Source organism: Triturus cristatus, chromosome 7 (genome assembly GCF_964204655.1).
Source record: "Triturus cristatus chromosome 7, aTriCri1.1, whole genome shotgun sequence".
Taxonomy (NCBI): domain Eukaryota; kingdom Metazoa; phylum Chordata; class Amphibia; order Caudata; family Salamandridae; genus Triturus; species Triturus cristatus.
The window spans coordinates 1,246,628,652-1,246,648,699 of NC_140590.1; the positions used below are offsets into that span (position 1 = coordinate 1,246,628,652).

The 20,048-nt window shown below is 44.0% G+C and overlaps 1 protein-coding gene across 1 annotated transcript in view; it reads left to right on the forward strand.

The window, feature by feature from the left end:
- LOC146811714 (butyrophilin subfamily 1 member A1-like) overlaps positions 1–20,048 on the forward strand; it is a 226,686-nt gene that overhangs the window by 135,719 nt on the left and 70,919 nt on the right. The window contains exons 5-6 of the mRNA XM_085618710.1: positions 7,879–8,016; positions 14,729–14,773. Coding sequence (XP_085474836.1) covers positions 7,879–8,016; positions 14,729–14,773 — 183 coding nt within the window. The remainder of the gene's footprint in view (positions 1–7,878; positions 8,017–14,728; positions 14,774–20,048) is intronic.

Consider the following 20,048-nt stretch of genomic DNA (forward strand, 5'->3'; position numbering starts at 1 on the left):
GCTGGGGAGCTCATCTGTTACATCTCACAGTGCAGGGCACATGGACGCCGCAACAGAAGTTACTCGACATCAACCATTTGGAGTTACTGGCAATCTTCCTAGCCCTAAAATCCATCCAGACGCGGATTTCAGGCAAAGCAGTCCTCATTCGCACAGACAACATGACTGCCATGTACTACATCCAAAAACAGGGGGGCACACACTCTCCACAGCTCTCTCAATTAGCACAGAGCATATGGAGATGGGCAATTCCGCAGAATTTTTTTCTCCTGGCCCAACACGTCCCAGGAGTCCAAAACACCGTGGCAGATCTGCTCAGCAGACAAACGCAACAGATCCACAAATGGGAACTTCACCCACAGGTTCTTCACCCGTACTTTCAGAAGTGGGGGCATCCTCAGATAGACCTCTTCGCCACCCACGAAAACAAAAAATGCCCAAGCTTCGCCGCCAGATATCCACACCCATTGTCTAAAGGCAATGCGATATGGATGAACTGGTCAGACAAATTTGCATACGCTTTTCCACCTCTCCGTCTAATTCCATTAGTGGTGCGAAAGCTACAACAGCATTCCCTCACGCTCATCCTGGCAGCTCCAACATGGGCCAGACAACCGTGGTACACTACACTACTGGAACTCTCGGTAGTACCACACCAAAAGTTACACCTCTCACCATGCCTCCTAACCCAGAACCATGGAGAGATCAGGCACCCGGACCCAGCTCAGCTCAACCTTGCGATCTGGCTCCTGAGGTCCTAGAATTCGGATATCTTAACCTTCCCCCTGATTGCATGAATATTATCAGAGAAGGTAGACGCCCTACTACTAGGGCATGCTATGCTGCAAAGTGGAAAAGATTTGTTGTTTACTGCCATAACAACACAATAAACCCTCTAAATGTGTCCATACAGCACATCATATGTTACTTGCTCCATCTACAAAGGTGTAACCTAGCATAATCATTCCATTCGGTTACACCTGGCAGCAATTGCTGCTTACTTACAGAACAGGCAGCACCTATCGCTTTTCAGGGTGCCTGCCATCAAAGCGTTTATGGAAGGCCTCAAAAGAGTAATTCCACCCAGAGTACCACCCTCACCTGTCTGGAACTTAAATATAGTTCTCACAAGGCTAATGGGACCGCCTTTTGAACCATTACATAAATGTGAGCTGCAATTTCTCACATGGAAAACAGCTTTTCTAGTGGCCATCACTTCCCTTAGAAGGGTTAGTGAAATACAAGCACTCACTATACAGGAACCTTTTCTCCAAATACATCAGAACAAGGTGGTACTCCGCACCAACCCAAAATTCCTACCCAAAGTCATTTCTCCCTTCCATCTCAACCAGTCGGTAGAATTACCAGTCTTTTTCTCAGAACCTCAAACCGTTGCGGAAAGGGCTTTACACACACTGGATGTTAAAAGGGCTTTACTCTACTACATCCAGAGAACACAACCTTTCAGAAAAACCAAACAGCTATTTGTCTCTTTCTCTCCACCACATAAAGGCAACCCTATTTCTAAATCAGGGATAGCTAGGTGGATTGTAAAATGCATACAGATTTGCTACCACAAGGCAAAACGCACGCTATCTGTTCCCCCTAAAGCCCACTCTACAAGGAAGATAGGGGCTTCTATGGCTTTTCTAGGGAACATACCATTAGATGACATCTGCAAAGCAGCGACATGGTCAACACCGCACACTTTCACAAAACATTACTGTGTAGATGTGCAAACCAAGCAACAAGCTAGTGTGGGCCAGGCTGTACTAAAAACACTGTTCCAAACAACTGCAACGGATGCCGGTGGTCGCCGCTATGGTTGGGTACTGCTATATAGTCTATGCACAGTGTATAATCTGCAGCTCATATGCCTCGAACGGAATATGCTACTTACCAGTATGCATCTGTTCTTGGCATGTAGAGCTGCAGATCTATACACGCCCACCCGCCTCCCCGGCTACCTGTATCCGTTCCAGTCTATCTTATTTAGATACAACACACATGGGTTTCTTTACTGTTATTACTACGCTCCATCTTTCCCTGCTGGCCAAAAACAATCTGAGGATGGTGCCGAAGCCCATGCGCAATACGAACCAAAGGAGGAGTCACCGACCTCGTGACTTCCAAAGACTTTCCAAGAGGAAAAACAAACTGCAAACATCCGGGCCCAACACCAGATGGCGATCTATGCACAGTGTATAGATCTGCAGCTCTACATGCCAAGAACAGATGCATACTGGTAAGTAGCATATTCCCTCAACCCTTCCCCCAATCTGCCTTCTGCCTGTTACCATAGAAACAGGTCATGGATCACTGCACTGAGCTCACAGGTCACAAGTTCAGCACACAATGTTCCTACACAAGACAGGAAGTGTACTTGACTTTTCAACATATCAGCTTATCATATATAATGTTCCTTACAATCTGTTTTTGTTAACCAATAACAATCATACCTTTAAAAAACAAAAATATACACCCTACCTTTCAGTGTAGAAAGCTGTTATACAACCAATGATTTCTTGTCGTTTTTCAAAAAACGTTGCCGTGGATCCGCGCACCCACCACAAGAGAATCCGTGCATCCAACGCGATAGGATGTCCTTCTGGGACCCCCTAAGCACCGCTAGAGGGTCAGAGTATTCCCACTCTGCCCCCTTTATATGTTTTACGCATTTATTCCCCTTGCTTCTTCAGCCTCGCTTCTACCGAGGCAGAAAATGGCCGCCAACAGTTCCTGGTTTCGAATGTAGAGAGACGCTCGACAGCAAATTAGCATTCAGCGCGCGATCGGGAGGGTGCGCGCTCGGTTCGAGGAGGGTTCGCGTACGGTGCAGGTAGGGTCCGCGGATCCTCCGTGGCCATAGATATCACTAACTTTTTTACCCTAATTTTCTCAGGAACTACTGAACAGATTCACACCAAATATGCAAAAGGCACGAGTCCGAACTGAGGACTACCTCTTTGCCAAATTTGGTGTCATTCCGTTCAGCGGTTCGGGCTGTAGCTGCGACAACAGATCCTATGGGAAATTGCATGGGGAAAACGCGTTTTGGGACCCCCCTTTTTTCTCGGCCCCCGCTTGACGGATCACCACGAAACTTTCAGGGTAGGAGCGGAGCAGAGCTGGCCAAAAGTTTGGAGAATTTCGCGAAGATTCGTCAATCGGCGCCAAAGAAATTCCCAATAGAATGTTGCGGATTTCCTATGGAAAATAGGTCCTAACTATAACTATCGCCAGTAGATAATATATATATATATATATATATATATATATATATATATATATATATATATATATATATATATATATATATATATATATATATATATATATATATATATATTCAAGCTCCAAGTTTGTCCAACAAACAGAAACGCACTTGAGTTAAGGCGGGTCCTGCAGCTCCCCGCAGGATCCTTTATTCAGGTAAAACCAGCATACACTCTTGGATATTCCTGTGTTTCGAAGCTCCTGCTCCTTGATAACGGGCATGCTAATGGCAGATACAGATGTAAACCAAGTCTTGTGATATTTATTTATACCGCCCTCAGATAGGATTCTTGGGACTCGTAGTGTTGACATCAAGTAGTAGTGTAGTGTTGAATTTTTTCAAAGAAGCAAGTGCAGTTACCCGCACATGATTTTTTTTTTTTTTTGCCCAGTGGATGGGCTAGGTCACGGGGGAATTTCATTGATAAATTAGGGGGAGGGGGTGCACGTGGCCCCCTCCCAGTCCAATTTTGGCCCCGGGGACCCCATCTCCCAGAGCCTGGCTGAATTTGAAAATAGAGAGGGGGGCTGATTTTGTCACTGGGGCCCGCCACCCCTACCCACCGGGGTCTGGTCGTGTCCAAAAGAAAAAGGGGAAGAGGTGCCACAAGGCCCCCTTTCCGAAACCGTTACTTTCCCTGGGGACCCCATTCCCCAGGGCTGGCTCCAGCTATGTCCCGGGGTGCCCATCCCTGAACATAGCAGTTTCCCTGTTTTGCTCTCACTTACCGGGAGCAGCTTCAAAGCTCCCGCCAAGGGAGAGCAAACACTAAGTCTGCTCCCTGTGGGCGAGAGCATGAAAAATGCTCCTGCCTGCTAAGAGATGACTTTTCATCTATTTCCCTGCCCACTGTGAAGCGTGCATGGAAACAGATGAAAAAATAGCTCCAGCCCGCAGGGAGCAGCATTTTAAGCTACTCGTTGCGGGCGAGCAGCAGTGCCGCCTCCCGCTGGAGGCAGTAAGTCGACTGGGGCCGCCGGGGTATTGTGCCTCCCCCTGGCCCCCAGCAAACATGCAGTGGGTTTCCTGAGTGGGCTCCAGGGCACCCACCATTTACTGGCTGGTCCCCAGGGGATGGGGTTCCCAGGGCCAATGTTGGCCTTGGGAGAGGAGCTGCAAACCCTAATACCCTTTCATATTAAGGTCAAGTCCCAGGAGATGGGGTTCCCGGGGCCAAACACGGCCCGGGGGGGGGGACTATGTGCCCTCTCCCCCTTTTTAATATGTAGTGGGTGCCCTGGGTGAGCTACAGGGCACCCACCATATAACAAGGGGTCCCCAGGGCCAATATTGTCCTGAAGAGGGGGGCTGCATGCCCCCCTTCCCCCTTTATCATAAGGCTAGGTCCCGAGAGATGGAGTCCCTGAGGCCTAAATTATGAAGGGGGAGGGGGGCATGAAGCCCCCACCTCCCCGGGCCATTATTGGCCTTGGGGACTCCATTCCCCGGGGCCCGTCCAGTTTATGATGGGTTCCCTGGAGCCCACCCAGGGCACCCACTGCATGTTTGTTGGGGGCTGCGGGGGGATTTTGGCCATAGAAATTCACTGCAGAAATCAAAGGTTACTTGGACGTTGTAGTTATGAAATAGAATTTTAAAAACTGAAATAAATCAAAGGTTTCAGGGAATTTACAGTTAGGTTCAGACTTTACAGAGACAAAACCATATAATTTCAGCAGTTCTAGTTAAAGTTATCTCAAGTACCTATAACTCTGCCCCAAGGTAACTATAACTTGATAATCGCCATGTAATATATTGCGTGGTAGTGAAACCTCACCTTGTAATAAACCTACCTACCTCCTTAGGACCCTCGGGTTTTGTCTGTCAAACCCTCAGTTCAACCCTGGGTAGCTGTGGCTCTGAGCAGCAAGGCTTACACAGAGGAACAAGTGTAAAGCATTTCAACAGTACCAAAACATTTGAAGAAGAAATCAACACAACACTCAAGAAATACGACACAAATTTGTTTAAATAGACTGTGTTTGTATAAGAATTTAGACACTAGAACGAAAAACCTCGACTGAAGGGTTCCAGAGATATAGATTTTACAAGCAATATTAAATCAAAACAATTTCACTCAACCAAGAAAAAGTCTTGGCAAAGTCAACGAATTGGACACAGAGAACTTTTTCAAAGAAAACGTAGGTAAGTGTCAATGCGGTCAGTTAGGAGTACTTGGGGCGACCAACTCTGGCAGGGAGCTAGTCAGGGAGATCAATAAGGTCCTCAAAAACAGTTACCTTTACAGAGGAAGCAGTCCTTCAGCAGTTCCAGGCACTTTATCCATGGAGAGGTCCTGATACAAGGAAAGAAGGATGCTGAAGATGCTGTGGATGTGACACAGTCGATACGGGTCTTCCTTCAGGGATTTCTTGATCCACAAAGATGGTGAGGGGGTCCTGTTTGCAGGGTCGATGTCCCACAAAGTCTTCTGCGGTCTGACCGAAGTTCAGTCGCCACTGGATTACCACTGTCTGTTGTCACAGTTACAGGTCAATCCTGAATTGATATCTTGCTTTCAGAGGGTCCCAGCAACTTTCAGACAGCACGACCGCATCCAGGCAACTCTGGTGAAACTTTGGGCTTCAAACTTGCCTCAGCAGGCTTCTTCAGCAATTGTGTCCCTGTGCTGCGAACAGGAAGCCAGGCGGCGGGCCTTTGGAGTCTCTTGACTTGACTGGGCTCTGGAGACAACTCCTTGGAGCAGGACACGGTAGGAGCAGTCTTCAGCGGTGCAGAAGGGCAGTCCTCCTTCGGTCTTTTTTTTTTTTTAGTTTTATATAGCATGAACTTGACTCGAAGGTATCCAAGCATTTTACATGAGCACCAGTTGCATTACAGATGGACACTTACATTTTATGAGGCACGGGGAGATTAAGTGATTTGTCCAGAATTACAAGGTGTTGAGCCTCCGCCGAGACTTGAACCTGGTTCCCCAAATTCAAAGTCAGCAGCTTTAGCCATTACGCCACATCACTTCTTTCAAGTGGGTCGAGATCCGAGTTCTGGGTGCCAGAGGTGCCCTATTTATCTTCAGAAAATGTCCTCATGGTAGGATGCGGTTGGTAGCCTACTGACTACAAGGTTCTCTTCCTTCTGATGACCACTCCCTTGGAAGTGTTACATCTGGCTATCCCAGTATGCACAATTTTGCCCCCTCCCATGACCATGATGATGCCTCACTCTCAACACTCAGAGCTCTTTAGCTCACCTCCAGAGATGTGGCTACCAAGGGGCTACACGCCCCCGGAAAAAATTGTTTGACAACTGACTTTGCTTCTCCTGTCCCCAGTGCCAGCCTGTCTGCCTAAACAATAGAGTGCTCCTCTCCTAAGTGTTGCCCGTTTTCCTTTCAAATGTGGCTTCTCCTTTAAAGCTCGCTTTTTGGGCTAACACCTGAAGCTCGCTTTTTGGGTTAACACCTGTGTGGCTTCCTGCAGGAAGAAGATAACACCTCCCTCCCATGCCGCCGCCTATTGTGTTTTTTTCGGGGATTCTTTAGCACATCTCCCCAGAAGGGCAGAAAACGGTCTGCGGGACAAGCCCTATGTACATCAGTCAACAGGCACTGGGAACCTTGGGCAACTAAAGTGGCAACTTCTCAAGTTGCACTTTGCCCACCAGTGATATTAAATTTGATTTAACCATCAAATCTGATTTAATGCACTGATTCTTTTGATGCCAAACAGTACCAACCACAGTAGTCCCATTCAGACGTTAGCATGTCTGGAGACCCAGCCTGTAACTCTGTACTTGCCAATGGGCCTACTAACCTTTCCGCAGTAAAAATGACAATTTAGGGTTTTTTACTGCTGGAACATATAAAGTACCTGTTCCACTTTTTAATGTACAGCACCCTGCCTTAGGTCTCGTTAGGCCTGCCATAGGGGTGACTTACATACATTAAAAGGGGAGGATTGAGCTTTGACATTACCTTAAATGACAAAGTCGAGTTAGCAGTTTTAAACTGGCCTTCCAGTCTGCAGTGGCAGACTGGGAGCCATGTTTTACCTTGTTCCTCTCAGGGTGGGACAACTAGTGATACAGTCCCTGGGGAACTCTCTAACTTACAGGCCCTGGGTTCCCCTGGTACCATATACCAGGGTCTTACTAGTAAGTTAGGGTATGCCAGTTGGGGACAAGCCAATTAAACATGCACCATTTCAAGGGTCAGAGCACATGCACTGAGTCCAGTTTAGCAGGCCTCAGAACATTTCAGAGCCATTGCTTCAGTACATAGCAGTCACAAATTGAGGTAAAAGAGTGGGTGTTGACCTGCAAAAAGCCCATTTCCTTGCACCATGGCCTTAAGTAGTGTAAAAAAAATCAAGATATATGCTTCTTTCGAAACCTTTTTAATTCTGCCTCTATCACTTAGTACCTTCCTGCCCCGGAGACATAGCTAGCTGTATAGGTCGATTTGCAGGAAGTGTATTTGTTAATAGGATAAGGACATTTCACCGTAAAGTCTGGGTATGGGGGGAAATGGGTGGTATTTCTTTAGAGGTTATTCTGGCCACCGATGTAACCGCTACACTGTTGCCACTTTTCCTGTGTGAAAAAGATTTCATTACATTTTTTTGTCTTTATTTTGTTGGCAGAAACGTGGTTTAAGAAGACGTCCTCGTTGCGAAGACCTGAGCTGTCCTTCATCATCGTTTCCTGTGCCTTTGCCATGATTATTGTTGTATTTGTGATTCATTGCTGTCTTTTAAAGAAACGTCACAAATATTCAGAAGGTAAATATTTTTCAAGCTCTTCCTCAGTGAATTTCGCCGGTCTCTTTATTGGTGAAATCCAAAGTAGACCCCAAAGGCCCAGATCTTACTCAGATTTTAGGGTAATCCCTGCCCTTAATGGGGAATTTAAATTAGATTCATTGTATGCTTAAAAATGTTTCTTATGTAGAAATCTGGCCTGGAATCCACCCTCATGGACCTCCTTGGACACCCACTGCTCTTCATTTCAGTGTTTGTATGAAGCGCAGTTCTTGTGAAGTGGCTTGAAAATACCATTTCAAGGTGACACGAAAAACATGGGATAAATCATTGGAATAAGAAAATAGGGGCACCATTGCATCAAATCAGGAATACCCCCGCAGGATTCCCGCTTCTGGGACGGCCAATACTAGGAGACTCGGTAATTCTGGAATACGAGACTATCATGGTATTCTAAACAGTTCCTTTAGTGTAACGCTGAGAAAAGTGGCATTCCAGCTGGATTCTGTGTTTCCGCACCCACTTCCAGTGGTATTGCTTTATTTTTCAAAGGTTTCCCACCCAGAAATTTCACCAGCATTTAACTGATAAAACGTCTGGGGGGCAGTTGAGATTTGGCACGTATTGCACTTCTGGTATCTTTGGTAACTCGGTTTCTGGAAGATTCAGGGTTACTCCAAACTTTGAATGAAGGCCTAAAAATAGAAAAGAGGTCTATCAAATACACTGAAAAGCCAACTGTGAATATTTTGGTATGTCACATTCATTTATTAATTCCTGAACAGGATGAATATCCCACATATTACTTCCTATTATGAGTTTGCTTGTGGTCACTTCTGTCTTGCAGTCTTTGCTCTTGGCCCATTTTCTGGTCCTGGGGCAGGCAGTAGTTGCTGGGAAGTTTCCTTTGTGGGAACCTCTGTATACCACTGCTGTCCCAGGGTCTTACATTTTATTTGACACTAGTGATTACTCACAGTAAACTCAAGTTCCAGCTGTTTATTTACAAGCAGCAACATAGAGAAATGTATTTTAAGAACAGTACAAATAACAGAGGTCCTAGAACATTCTGGGGCTGAGACACAACCTCAAAACAATTATGGCACTTATTCAGTAACGGGCCATAATTTTAATAACGTGAGGATATAGGTTATCCTACAGGAAACAGTTTGAGAATTCTCAGTTAACTGTAATTTTCAGTGTCTTCTGTGTTTAAGAATCTGCTTTGTTAATGTTTATTCAGTTATTTGGGATGCAAGCCTGGATCATATTATGTATAAAGAATGTAGGTGATACATCTGTTCTGCTGACCCAGTGACCCTGGGTTTAAAGAAGAGCCAAAGGCCACGTGGTCGAGATTCCCTAAATTGATCAAAAAACTGAAGTCACACAAAATGAATGTGTGAACGTTTAGGATGCAAAAGAATAGGTTCCCTCACTTGAAAAGTCAGTGTAGGGGTAAGTTGGCGTTGTATTATTTAGGATTTGCGTATTAAGTGATGTTGAGCAAAACCAAATGAACTTGTGTGATAAAACACCTTTGACCCATGTTTTAACAAAGGCAGAGGAGCAGAGACCCACGTTTTGGCTGTAAACATCTTTACGACCAAGCCATACTCTGAAGAATGTAATGCCTTTTGCTTTACTCCATCTGCATTTGTGACTGCATTACACATGATTGCTGGTACCTGTCTTCAGCGCACAAAGAAAATGCAATACTAGTATTATTGATCCTCAATCCATCATCAACCGCTTATATTACTAATGTTTTTGATAGTAGAGTGTGCCACTTTATTTAATGTATTTCTAACTATTTGTAGTGACTTGATGTGAAAGTGTTGTCTTGTGTATAAGGAAAGGCATAGTGTAGTGACGTCACGTGTAGCGATGTCACGTGTAGTGACGCATGGGTTAAGTGGGCCTCTGGTAGAATTTTGAGTTTGGATAATGAGAATGTGAGGATGCATGGACTACTGGGGCTTGTTCACTGAGTGAAGCCTGACAGTGAATTACAGTTGGGGAAGTAGCTAACAGGCTGTGAGTGTAACTAAGTATGGCAACAATAGGGCGACCCTGTGCCTGCGCCCCTCAGAACCTGGGTATGTATGTGATAGGCTACAATGGTTCTGTCGGGGAGAACACAATTGCTTTGAAGAAAATACAATTTAAAAAGTACCTGTTGAATAAGTATGACCGGTATTGCATTTGCATTGGTTAAGTCATGAAACGCATATCAAATAACGTTGGAACGCATATCAGATGACGCTGGAACACATAATAAAGCAAAACACCTATTTGTATATGCTTGCAAAAGACTCTTCTTTTATATCCATTAAAGCTTAAATCAATATTTACAAATAATAAGAAGGCTGTCAATACAGGAAATACTGACAAAGGTGACGTGATTTGGTGACAAGTGCTCAGGGATAGTGGTGCAGTGCATATATACAAGGTGATAGTATGTACAATTTGTTACACCGGGGACTAGAATGCGGTCAGAATGATGGTAGGCAGTATCTCTGGTAGACAGCAGGTAAGCCTATTGATTTAACAACCAGAGATTTGATTGATCTAAACCATGTATATTCATCGACGTTTCGACCCTGACAGAGCATTATTAGAATGTCGTGGCGGGTCTTCTTCAGGACAAGTGGGAGTGTTGACAGCCCAAAAGGTGGGATGACTCACTGAGGCGTCCCTTGCTGGGTGGAAGCCGTCAGAGGATCTGCACACGTCAGTTAAGCTCAGGGTGTGTAACTAAGGGCATCACTACATCAGCGTATTTCTTTACGCACAGGACAACAGTCACACAACAACACAATATCTTATTTCATTATACGTAGGTCATCATTCAGACAGTGCAAGACAAACTCTAATTTCTCTGCCCACTCTGCCGATGCATCATGGAAACATCACGCATGGACACATCCTGTTTCTTTACACACTGGACAACATAGTTACACCACACAACTACATCCTCCATTTTAATTATACACGTCTGATGTCTTACAGATGCAACAATTAATCAAGCAGGACAAAATCTCCCTTCTTCTCCCTCTTCCACAAGCAACACATAAATGCCCACAAGGACAGCTCGCTTACAGGCAATCTCTTTGTTATACCTGCTGCTCAGCCACTGTGAGTGTGCTGTGTGGAATGTTAAGGTGCTTGTGAGTGTCAGTTGGAGTATGGGCTGAGCAGCAGAGAGGCTGCTCCTGGTGGGGCTTACTTTAGAGCTTATCATAGAAGTTATCCTGAGATCTCAGATAGGAACCTATGAACACCTTTACCTGCTGCTAAGATGAACAAACCATAATATGGAACTTACACCTCGGCTACTTGAAATCCTTTAATCGCAACACTCTCTCACTTACAGAATTGTAGCCAGAATTCCACCACTCCCAACACCCAGTCAAACTAGATGGCCAAACCAATGTGATCAAGTGTCAGACAAAAGAAATCACTTGACTCTGCACCCAGTTTCATGCACGCTGGATGCTGCACAAATATCAGAAGGAACGCCTTCCCTACATGATGGTGACAGCCCCCAGTATGCAGACTGAACTCCTGAAAAACAAAGCATTCCAACACTAACTAGCCCATTGCGCTCTCCCCCAGCACCAGTCTACAATGGTACACTGGACCAACATCCTAAAGCACCATGGCAAGGAAGCACCCACATACAACACTATACACTTACATCCTTGGAAGTCCTAAACACTGACCCCAGTTCACGCAAGCTGTAATAACACACACACACACACACACCAACATATAAAGAAGACAAACACCAATGTACTGTGACTCCTGTGATATGCACCTATCAAATCCTATCATTTTCACAAATGACGGTTCTCGGAGCACATTTAAGTAGAACATGTGACTGCCAGTCCCACAGTGGAGGGCACTACAGTTCCACAAGCCTCCTCTAGTGCTGCTCTGTCCCATGCTTGCAACACCAGCAACAGAGATCCTGCACTCCCCCACCCATTTGCGCACCAGAACCAGGGCACTGGAGTCCATCATATTCATTTTCATGCACTAGATACCAGCTTTCTGCCCTTCCTTATACTCTTACACAAGGTACTAACCTTTACTATTTTGGCAATACTAGAATCATGCAACTTGACTGGGTACTCACCTTCCCCAAGTTTATGACATGAGAAACACATTAGACGGTGTACTGCATCTCCCCCATATTTGTAAAACCAAGATTGCATGTGCAAAATGGCACTTACCTTCCCTCCATTTGCACACCACAACATACACATCCAGTGCACGGATCCCAAAGCAATTCACCGAAGGGTACTAATTTTCACCAGTTTGCTGACCTTACTGGTATGTGACACATCTTCATGCTGGAGGGTACTGTCATTCGTTCCCCTGCCTGCAACAGCCAGACCCGAAGCAAGCAAGCAGCAAATGCTTGAACTCCAGAATTCTAGACCGCCTCATCCCAAAACTTGAATTGCATCAGAACATCTGAGTAAACCTCCATTCATTTTCCAACAAATGAATTATGCATTCCCAAACCACCAGCAATAATATTACATTTTTTTTAAAAGTTACCCCATTTTCCCACTCTTAGATCCCTCAACCTCTAGATGCATGTGAGTCTACAACCATAAAGTAATACCTTGCCACTATTAGCGTTTACGTTTGACAAATTCCACTTGCACGCATTCTTAGAAATATACATTTCTTAAATATTTGCTCCACAAGTCATTATTTCCGCTCCTATTAAACCCTTCTACTTTCCTTAGGTAACCGCACGACTGAACAGCAGGGCTTTAAAGGGACATAGACAGTCAGAAAAACACCCTAAAGTCTCTTTCACTGTCACTTAACGGAAGTCCTGTTCCATGCATCCTCACCATACACTTGTTCACAGTCCTTCCTATTTATTCCTTCCAGGTTGTCCATTTGTCATCAGATCCAGATCTGCTGACCTTAGTGTACTCCTACTCATGCCTAAACTGCCCCCCCACACCCAGCATAACCAAATGGGGCCATGCATTTCCTCCACTGTAGCCATGCGCCTTTAGGTACTAGCCACTTGGCTTGCACTGGTGTGGAGGGTCCGATCGCGCAACAGGGACACATGCCTTGACGCAACGCATATCACACATGTGCCTTTAGAATCATTATGCGACACTCTAGCAGTGTGCGACATTCAGCACTAGGCTGGCTTATAGGCCAACCAAGCAAACTCAAAGGGTTGGTCTGACAGGTCAGTGTGTGAGGCATTATTTGCCTGTTTGCGGGATTGTTTTATGGTCTGGTGGGCTGGTTATTTCTGTTGAGTTCCCTGGCATTAACACAAACACAGAGATTTTTATATTGTCTTTTTTAATTTGGAGAGATAAATCAAATCTCCTTTATACTTGTGCATGATAATCTTTGTATTCCCGTCAGTCCCAGTTTTTCTTAAAATTATTTGATCATTATGTTACCAATTATCATTTGACAACAAACATTTCTGCATTACAATAATTGGAATCCAATCTGTAACTATTCATGAAACCGTTTGCATAGAGTCCTCTTTGGCCATCCACAATGTCCTTCCTTGATAACAGAATATGTGTTTTAGTTACATTTTAACACAAAGGAAGGCATACTTTCATAATCTTACAATATAATGTTGTTATCAGGTGTAGATATGATTTCACATTGTGACTTTAATTTCACCTTCCCCCGGTACTCAGTGGGGCATTTCTGTGATTGTGCTGGAAAGTGGCAAACAACCTTGACCATAAACTGACCACTGGTTGTCTGTAGAGTGGAAATATGCATTCCGAGACTGCTTCCCCTCTGACCACTTTCTACCCTTCTTTTAATTATGTTTTATTTCCATTTTTATTCCATGTACATTAACACACATTTTGTATGGGAACAGAAATAGAATACGATACACACAATATATGCCAAAGAATCAGAGATTTAAAACATATAGGAGGTTTCATTCACATAGATGGCAATTATTAGAATTGAAGATGGATTTATCTGCAGTAGTGTTTGAACCTTTGAAAGATACTCTTAGCGGGGACTCACTCAGAAGAGGTGAGATGCCGTACAGTGTTTAGAGTTGGCAAGAAACAGATAGTGTGAGATTGAGAACACATTGTTTTTGCAGGATACTTGTGAGAGAGAACCAGATCCTCTCTAAACATTTGTCTCATCGTCTGAAGTAGGCTAATTCCTTTATAGAATAGAAATGTAAGTTGAGTTTGCAGAGCCACAATCATGCCATATGTTTGCACTGGTTCTTCTGCCCTTGTTGAGACAGATGGCTGGTCAGCCAGGTTCTCTGTTAGACCTTTCCTGTGACAAAACTGTTCTTCTACAGCTTGACAAATTGAGAACATGTCTACCTAAGCATTCTGAAAGCTAAAGCCAAGAAGATATTAAGAATATGAAGTTAGCACTTAAATGAAACATGGATGCAGTCTCCTGCAAAAATACTTATACAGAACTAAAGCAACATTGAAGAAAATGATTCCACAAAAAAGAATCGTACCTAGCGCAAACCCTACTGAGTAAATCAAGATTAAATTGAGTGCTTCAAATATTTTTGTGCACTACTTTATTTTTTAGTGATCGCAAATTGCAACTTAAATCATGTGCTAGACAGAATACTTGATCATGCGCAGTATAACATGTGACTAATTAAAGCAGGACCTTGACTAGGTGTTATCTAATTGTCTCTTGTGTTGCATTTTTTCTTATGATTCAGGGGGCACTGATAAAGAAGACGTGGAGTTACTGGGGGAAAAAGACGGTAAGAAATTATTTAAGCAACCTATTTAAGAGATGTCAAACTGTGCTCTCAAGTACAGGGCATAATGAACTGAATGATCACCAAACTGCACATTCTTTTAATGTGGATTATGAGCTCGCCAAACCACATATTCTTTAACTGGGGATTATGCGCTCACCAGTCACCAAACCACGGCCTCTGAAAACAGGGATAATGATTTGAATGATCAGCAAACTGCACATTCTTGAAATGCGGATGATAAGATCACCAATCACCAAAACGTGTGCTTTTGTGACTGGGATAATGAGCTCACAGACCACCAAACCCCACGTTCTTGTAATGGTGATAATGAGCTCAATGGTAACTAAACTGTGCGCTCTTAAAGTGAGGATAATGAGCTCACCACTTAGATACCGATGCGCTCTTGAGATGGGCATAGTGAGCTCACCAATCACTAAATCTCGCTTTTTATCAATTGAAAGAGCTAGGACACCAATAACTAAACTATGCACTTTAGAACAGGCGCTGTGAGTTCACGTATAACAATCCTGCACGCTTCAAGATGTAGTGCGAGTTAATCAGGGAGGTTTTATGGAATCCACTCTTAACCAGGGAGGTCTGAGCTGTGGTGGAGAACAAAATAATGATCAAAATGATATCTCAGCTATTGACAGCTCAAGACACGGACCTTAAAGTAACAAGCGACCCCTATTTAAAGTGTCCGGCCAGTTGGTGATCAACCCCAAGCCACCTGACCTCGGCTTTTGTTTTGCTTTGCAACAGCCAAGAAATTGTAGACCTTATTTGGCAACATCACACTAACCACCAAGCATTATACATTCTTGTGATATATAAGTGCCTGTTTCACACCCATCTTTCAGTAGGGAAGCCTGTGTCCTGCAATGGTTTACCTGATATATAGATTTTGAACATGGCCACCGTTTGTGTCTTCGCTTCATGCTAGTGACCCTTGAGCAAGATAATTAATGGCTCAAGACCACTTTCTTCTATTGGTCTGGGGAAGCACTTTCACCAGTACAGAAGGATGTTTGACCAAAAAAGGACTCTGGAAGTTGGTGTCTACCTGAAGCCTGGAAAATGCCTGAACACTTTAGAAGAAGCCCTCCTCTGATGTGCTCTGAAAAGAGAGGCATCTATACTGCCCACTTGAGGAAAGAAGCTTGACCCAAGCCATGAGGATTACCTCAAGTCCCAGTCTACTGAATCTTTGTTAGTGAACTGAGGTACCTCTCTGCCACGAAGACCTTGCAGCCCAGTTGATCCAACCTAATACATTTGTTTTGTAAACTGAGCTACAAGCGGTGTTCTACGAGTACTAGTGTTGTAAGCCTGTAACAATTTGAGAGTACCTTTTGCCATCTCATGCTATGAGGGAAGCTTGTTACTGGCTACTGGGCTGGTCTCTGAACTTTAAAAACAGTCCTTTAGCACCGTGAAACCTTCCTTTTTCTGTGGATGTGATTCCCAGTAGATGTTTGAGTGATTTTTTATAGTATTGTACAATATGTTTGGTGAGTTTTTGCATCTCTGTCAGTCTTGACAGCTGGACTGCAAACGCTCCCAGGAGGTATCCCCTCTTGACCACAAGGCCAAAGACAAACATTGGCAGACGTATTATAGACTGCTTGATACATTGTAGCATTCAGTCTTACACTTGTGTTCTATTGACTGGAGACTGTAAAAAAGCTGTTTTAAAAGGATCACAATTGACTCGGACTTTAACCGATACCTCACAGTCCTTCCTTCAAGGGTAACATTGACCCTAGGCCACTTAGCATTGTAGCTATATCAGGCATTATCTGAGTTCCAAATCTACAGACACTTTGTGCAGTGAGCCTAGTGAACTTGACGAATGCTACCCTTGGAGAGAAGTGTACAACAAAAGTAAATTTGTTATTGAGTTGGAGTGCAGTAGTCCTTGATGTCATAGGATACAAGTGGCAAACTGTAGTACCCACCATCCATACTATTACCCAGCTGACCATCCAAGGGCTCAAGGAAAAGACATCACAGATTGCTACACGTATAATTAATCACAGGACTGCACCACTCAGTAGCAGAAATTGTGAACTCCTGTCACTGGCCTGTGTTGATAAGGCTAATTAGATCCCTCAGTGAATGCATATCTACTTTGTTTTTCTTTACACTCCTGTCAAAGCCAGGGTCCACACAGACGTGATCAATCTTAGTTAATAGTGCATACTGCAGCATCTGTGTTATGCAATGCTTACTGGATCCCTACACAAGAAGTTGTGATAATCAACTCTGCGTTTTATGCAGCGCTTCTGAGTCTTTATTTCACAGACTAGGATCGTCCAAGTGCGAACCCTGCTAGGCAACAAGCAGGGGCTGACTATGGTCCCGTATAGATTTGGAAGAGGTCTTAGTTTGCAATATGATGACAAAGAACACTCCTAATACTTCCTCGCCAGAGGCTCTTAATACTTGGGTGTCGGCCGCTATTGAAAAAGTGGCCCCACTTAAATCCAAGGTGGCCACAAGAGCCAAGGCATCTGTGCCATGGTTCTCAGACGATTTAAAAGAGCTTAGACAATGCCGTCGGCAAGGACTCCGGTGGAGGCTTGCTCCCAGTGCAAAAGAAAAAATTAAACAAAAAATTCATGGTGATATATAAACGTGCCATTTTTAATGCTAAATCTGATTATTTCACTAGGAAATTAAGTGCTGCTAGCCACACCCCCAATGAACTTTTTAAAAGTTGTGAAGGCGCTCTATACTCCCATTCCCCAGCTTAGCAACTCTTAAAGAGTTTGCAGAGCTTTTGCTATAAGGTGGCAGATTATTTTATAGAAAACATTTTGAGTATATTCTCAGAGTTTCAGGAAGACAAGGAAACATTTACTCTTGAAGAGGACACAGAGGTTCCCATGGCCAAGGAACCCGTGGCTACTCTGTCTACCTTTCCTCCCACCATATTTTGCTTGCAAATTAAAGCCCAACATATGCATTTGAAATCAGGCTCCCCAGAGGATCCTTGACCCCCTCCCTCCCTTCCAGAGTACTTCAACTCGTCCTTGACTTTATTGCTACTTTTTTGGAAAAAGTCTATAACCATATAATTGGTTCAGGAGTTTAGCCACAAATTTGGAAAGAGGCTATTGTCGTTCCTCTTAAAAAGGAGCCGAATAGGGAGCCAGATCATTCAATAAATTTGCACCTGATTTCACTTCTGCCCGCAAAGGCAAACATTTTTGAAAAATATATTAATAGGATTTTGGCTGAGTTCATGTTCACACAGAGCCTGCTGGAACCCTCACAGAATGGGTTCCGTAAAGGTCACAGCACTGAATCGACTTTAGTAGCTGCAGCAGACAACATCCGTTGTCAGGTGGACCAGGGTGGTCTAGGTCCTGGTCCTTCCGGATCTGTCTGCAGCGTTTGATACAGTGTCCTCCTCCCGCTTGGGTGGTCTTCACTTAACCCTACTTTGTTTAATCTATATTTAGCTCCACTGGCAACTTTGATGCGGTCATTTGGCTTCCAGGTTGTGTCATACTCTGAAGACACACAAGATTATTGTCTCAGTGGCTGACGATATGACATCAGTTGCGGCAAAATTCAAGCTTTTCATGGTGAACATTGGGATTTGAATGTAGGAGAAGTGGCTGAAACCTAATACAGAGAAGACGGAGACCCTGGTCTTTGGGGCTCAGCATTCAGTGTGGTCTGAGCTGTGGTGGCCAGAGACTTGTGGCCCCTTACCTGCTCCTGTTTTCTCTATGAAAAATTAGGAGCAATTTTTGATAACAAACTCACTTTTGATATGCAGGTCAATAGGACCACAAGCTCTTGCTTTTTCATTCTTGAAATTTTGAGAAAGATTCTTCCTTTTATCCCTGTGGAGGATAGTACCGCAGTAGTCATTGCATTAATCACCTCTCGCCTTGACTACTGCAGTGCTCTTTACTTGATAATCAATAAAGCCTCACTCAATAAACTCTAGGTTATTCAAAACGCGGCTGCCCGTTTGATATTGAATATTTCCAAACGCCGGTCAGTGAGGGAGGGCTTGCATTCTCTCCATTTGCTGCACGTGAAGAAGCTCGTGATTTTCAAAGCATTATGCATGGTCCATCGGGCACTGCACCATCTCGGACCGCTTCCCGCCAGGTTAGCAATCCAGTGGTATTTGCTTAAAAGGCAGTTGAGATCTTCTTTGAGGAGGTGATTATTCCAATGTTTCGGAAGGTGAGATGGGGTGGCCGCATCTTTTTGGCGCCATCTGCCAAATTGGAACACACTGCCAATTCACATAGCCAGTTTAGCCTCTCACATGGCCTTCAGTAAGAATTTACAGATGTGGCTATATTCTCTTCCATAAGAGTGCCTCCTGTAGATAGCTTATTTTCTGTTGGCAGCGCCTTGACACCATAGGGCATAGGGTGCTTTTATAAATAAAAAATCTAATCAAAATCACGGTCGCTCATTCTCCTTCATCGCACCCTAGAAATGGAACAACCTCCCTCAGCACATCAGAGCCTCCTCCTCACGTCCTCAGTTCCGCAAGAAACTGAAGACCTGGCTCTTCGTATAAGCACCTTGGGGACCACATACCTACACACCTGCCCAAGCGCCTGGATACTCTCTCGGGTGAATAGTGCGCTATACAAATCGACTTAACATGGTGACCTCAGGCAGAGTAGGGAATCGCTTGAGAAAATGTACCAAGTATGGGTATGTGGAGGGAAGGGGAACCTAAAAAATGCTTTATCAATGGCTGATGATGCATTGCACAGCCTGAAGAATTGGGAAATTGGATTGATCTCCTAGTCTTTGTTTTTGAATTTTTCATTTGCATATGGCTTGTCTTTTTACCCTTTCAATTGGTGGGAGACCGTCTGTTTCACAGTGGCTAGAATGGAATAGTAAGCCTTATATTGAATATTTATCAGTTTTTCAAAAAAAAATCTATGCATCTCTTTTATTTCCTTGAATTATATTTTACCCTTCTTTGCTTTAATCTTGTAGTTTTTGTTCCTTCCTTATTACACAACTTTTCCGCTCTTCTGCCACATACCTTACCTGCTTTGAAATGCCAACCTTACATTATATCTTTGTTCCTGCCTTTCCTCTATCGTCTTATACTTTGGTCATTCCTTCTTTCTCTCTTTCCTCCTATCCTCCTTTCTTCTGTCTATGTTCTCTCCTTTTTCTTACCTTCCAGTTCTCTGTTTTTTTTTTTCTTTTGATCATCTGGTGCAATGAAATCTCCTGAGGTAAAATCCAGAAAAAAGATCACAAATACTTGTCTGAG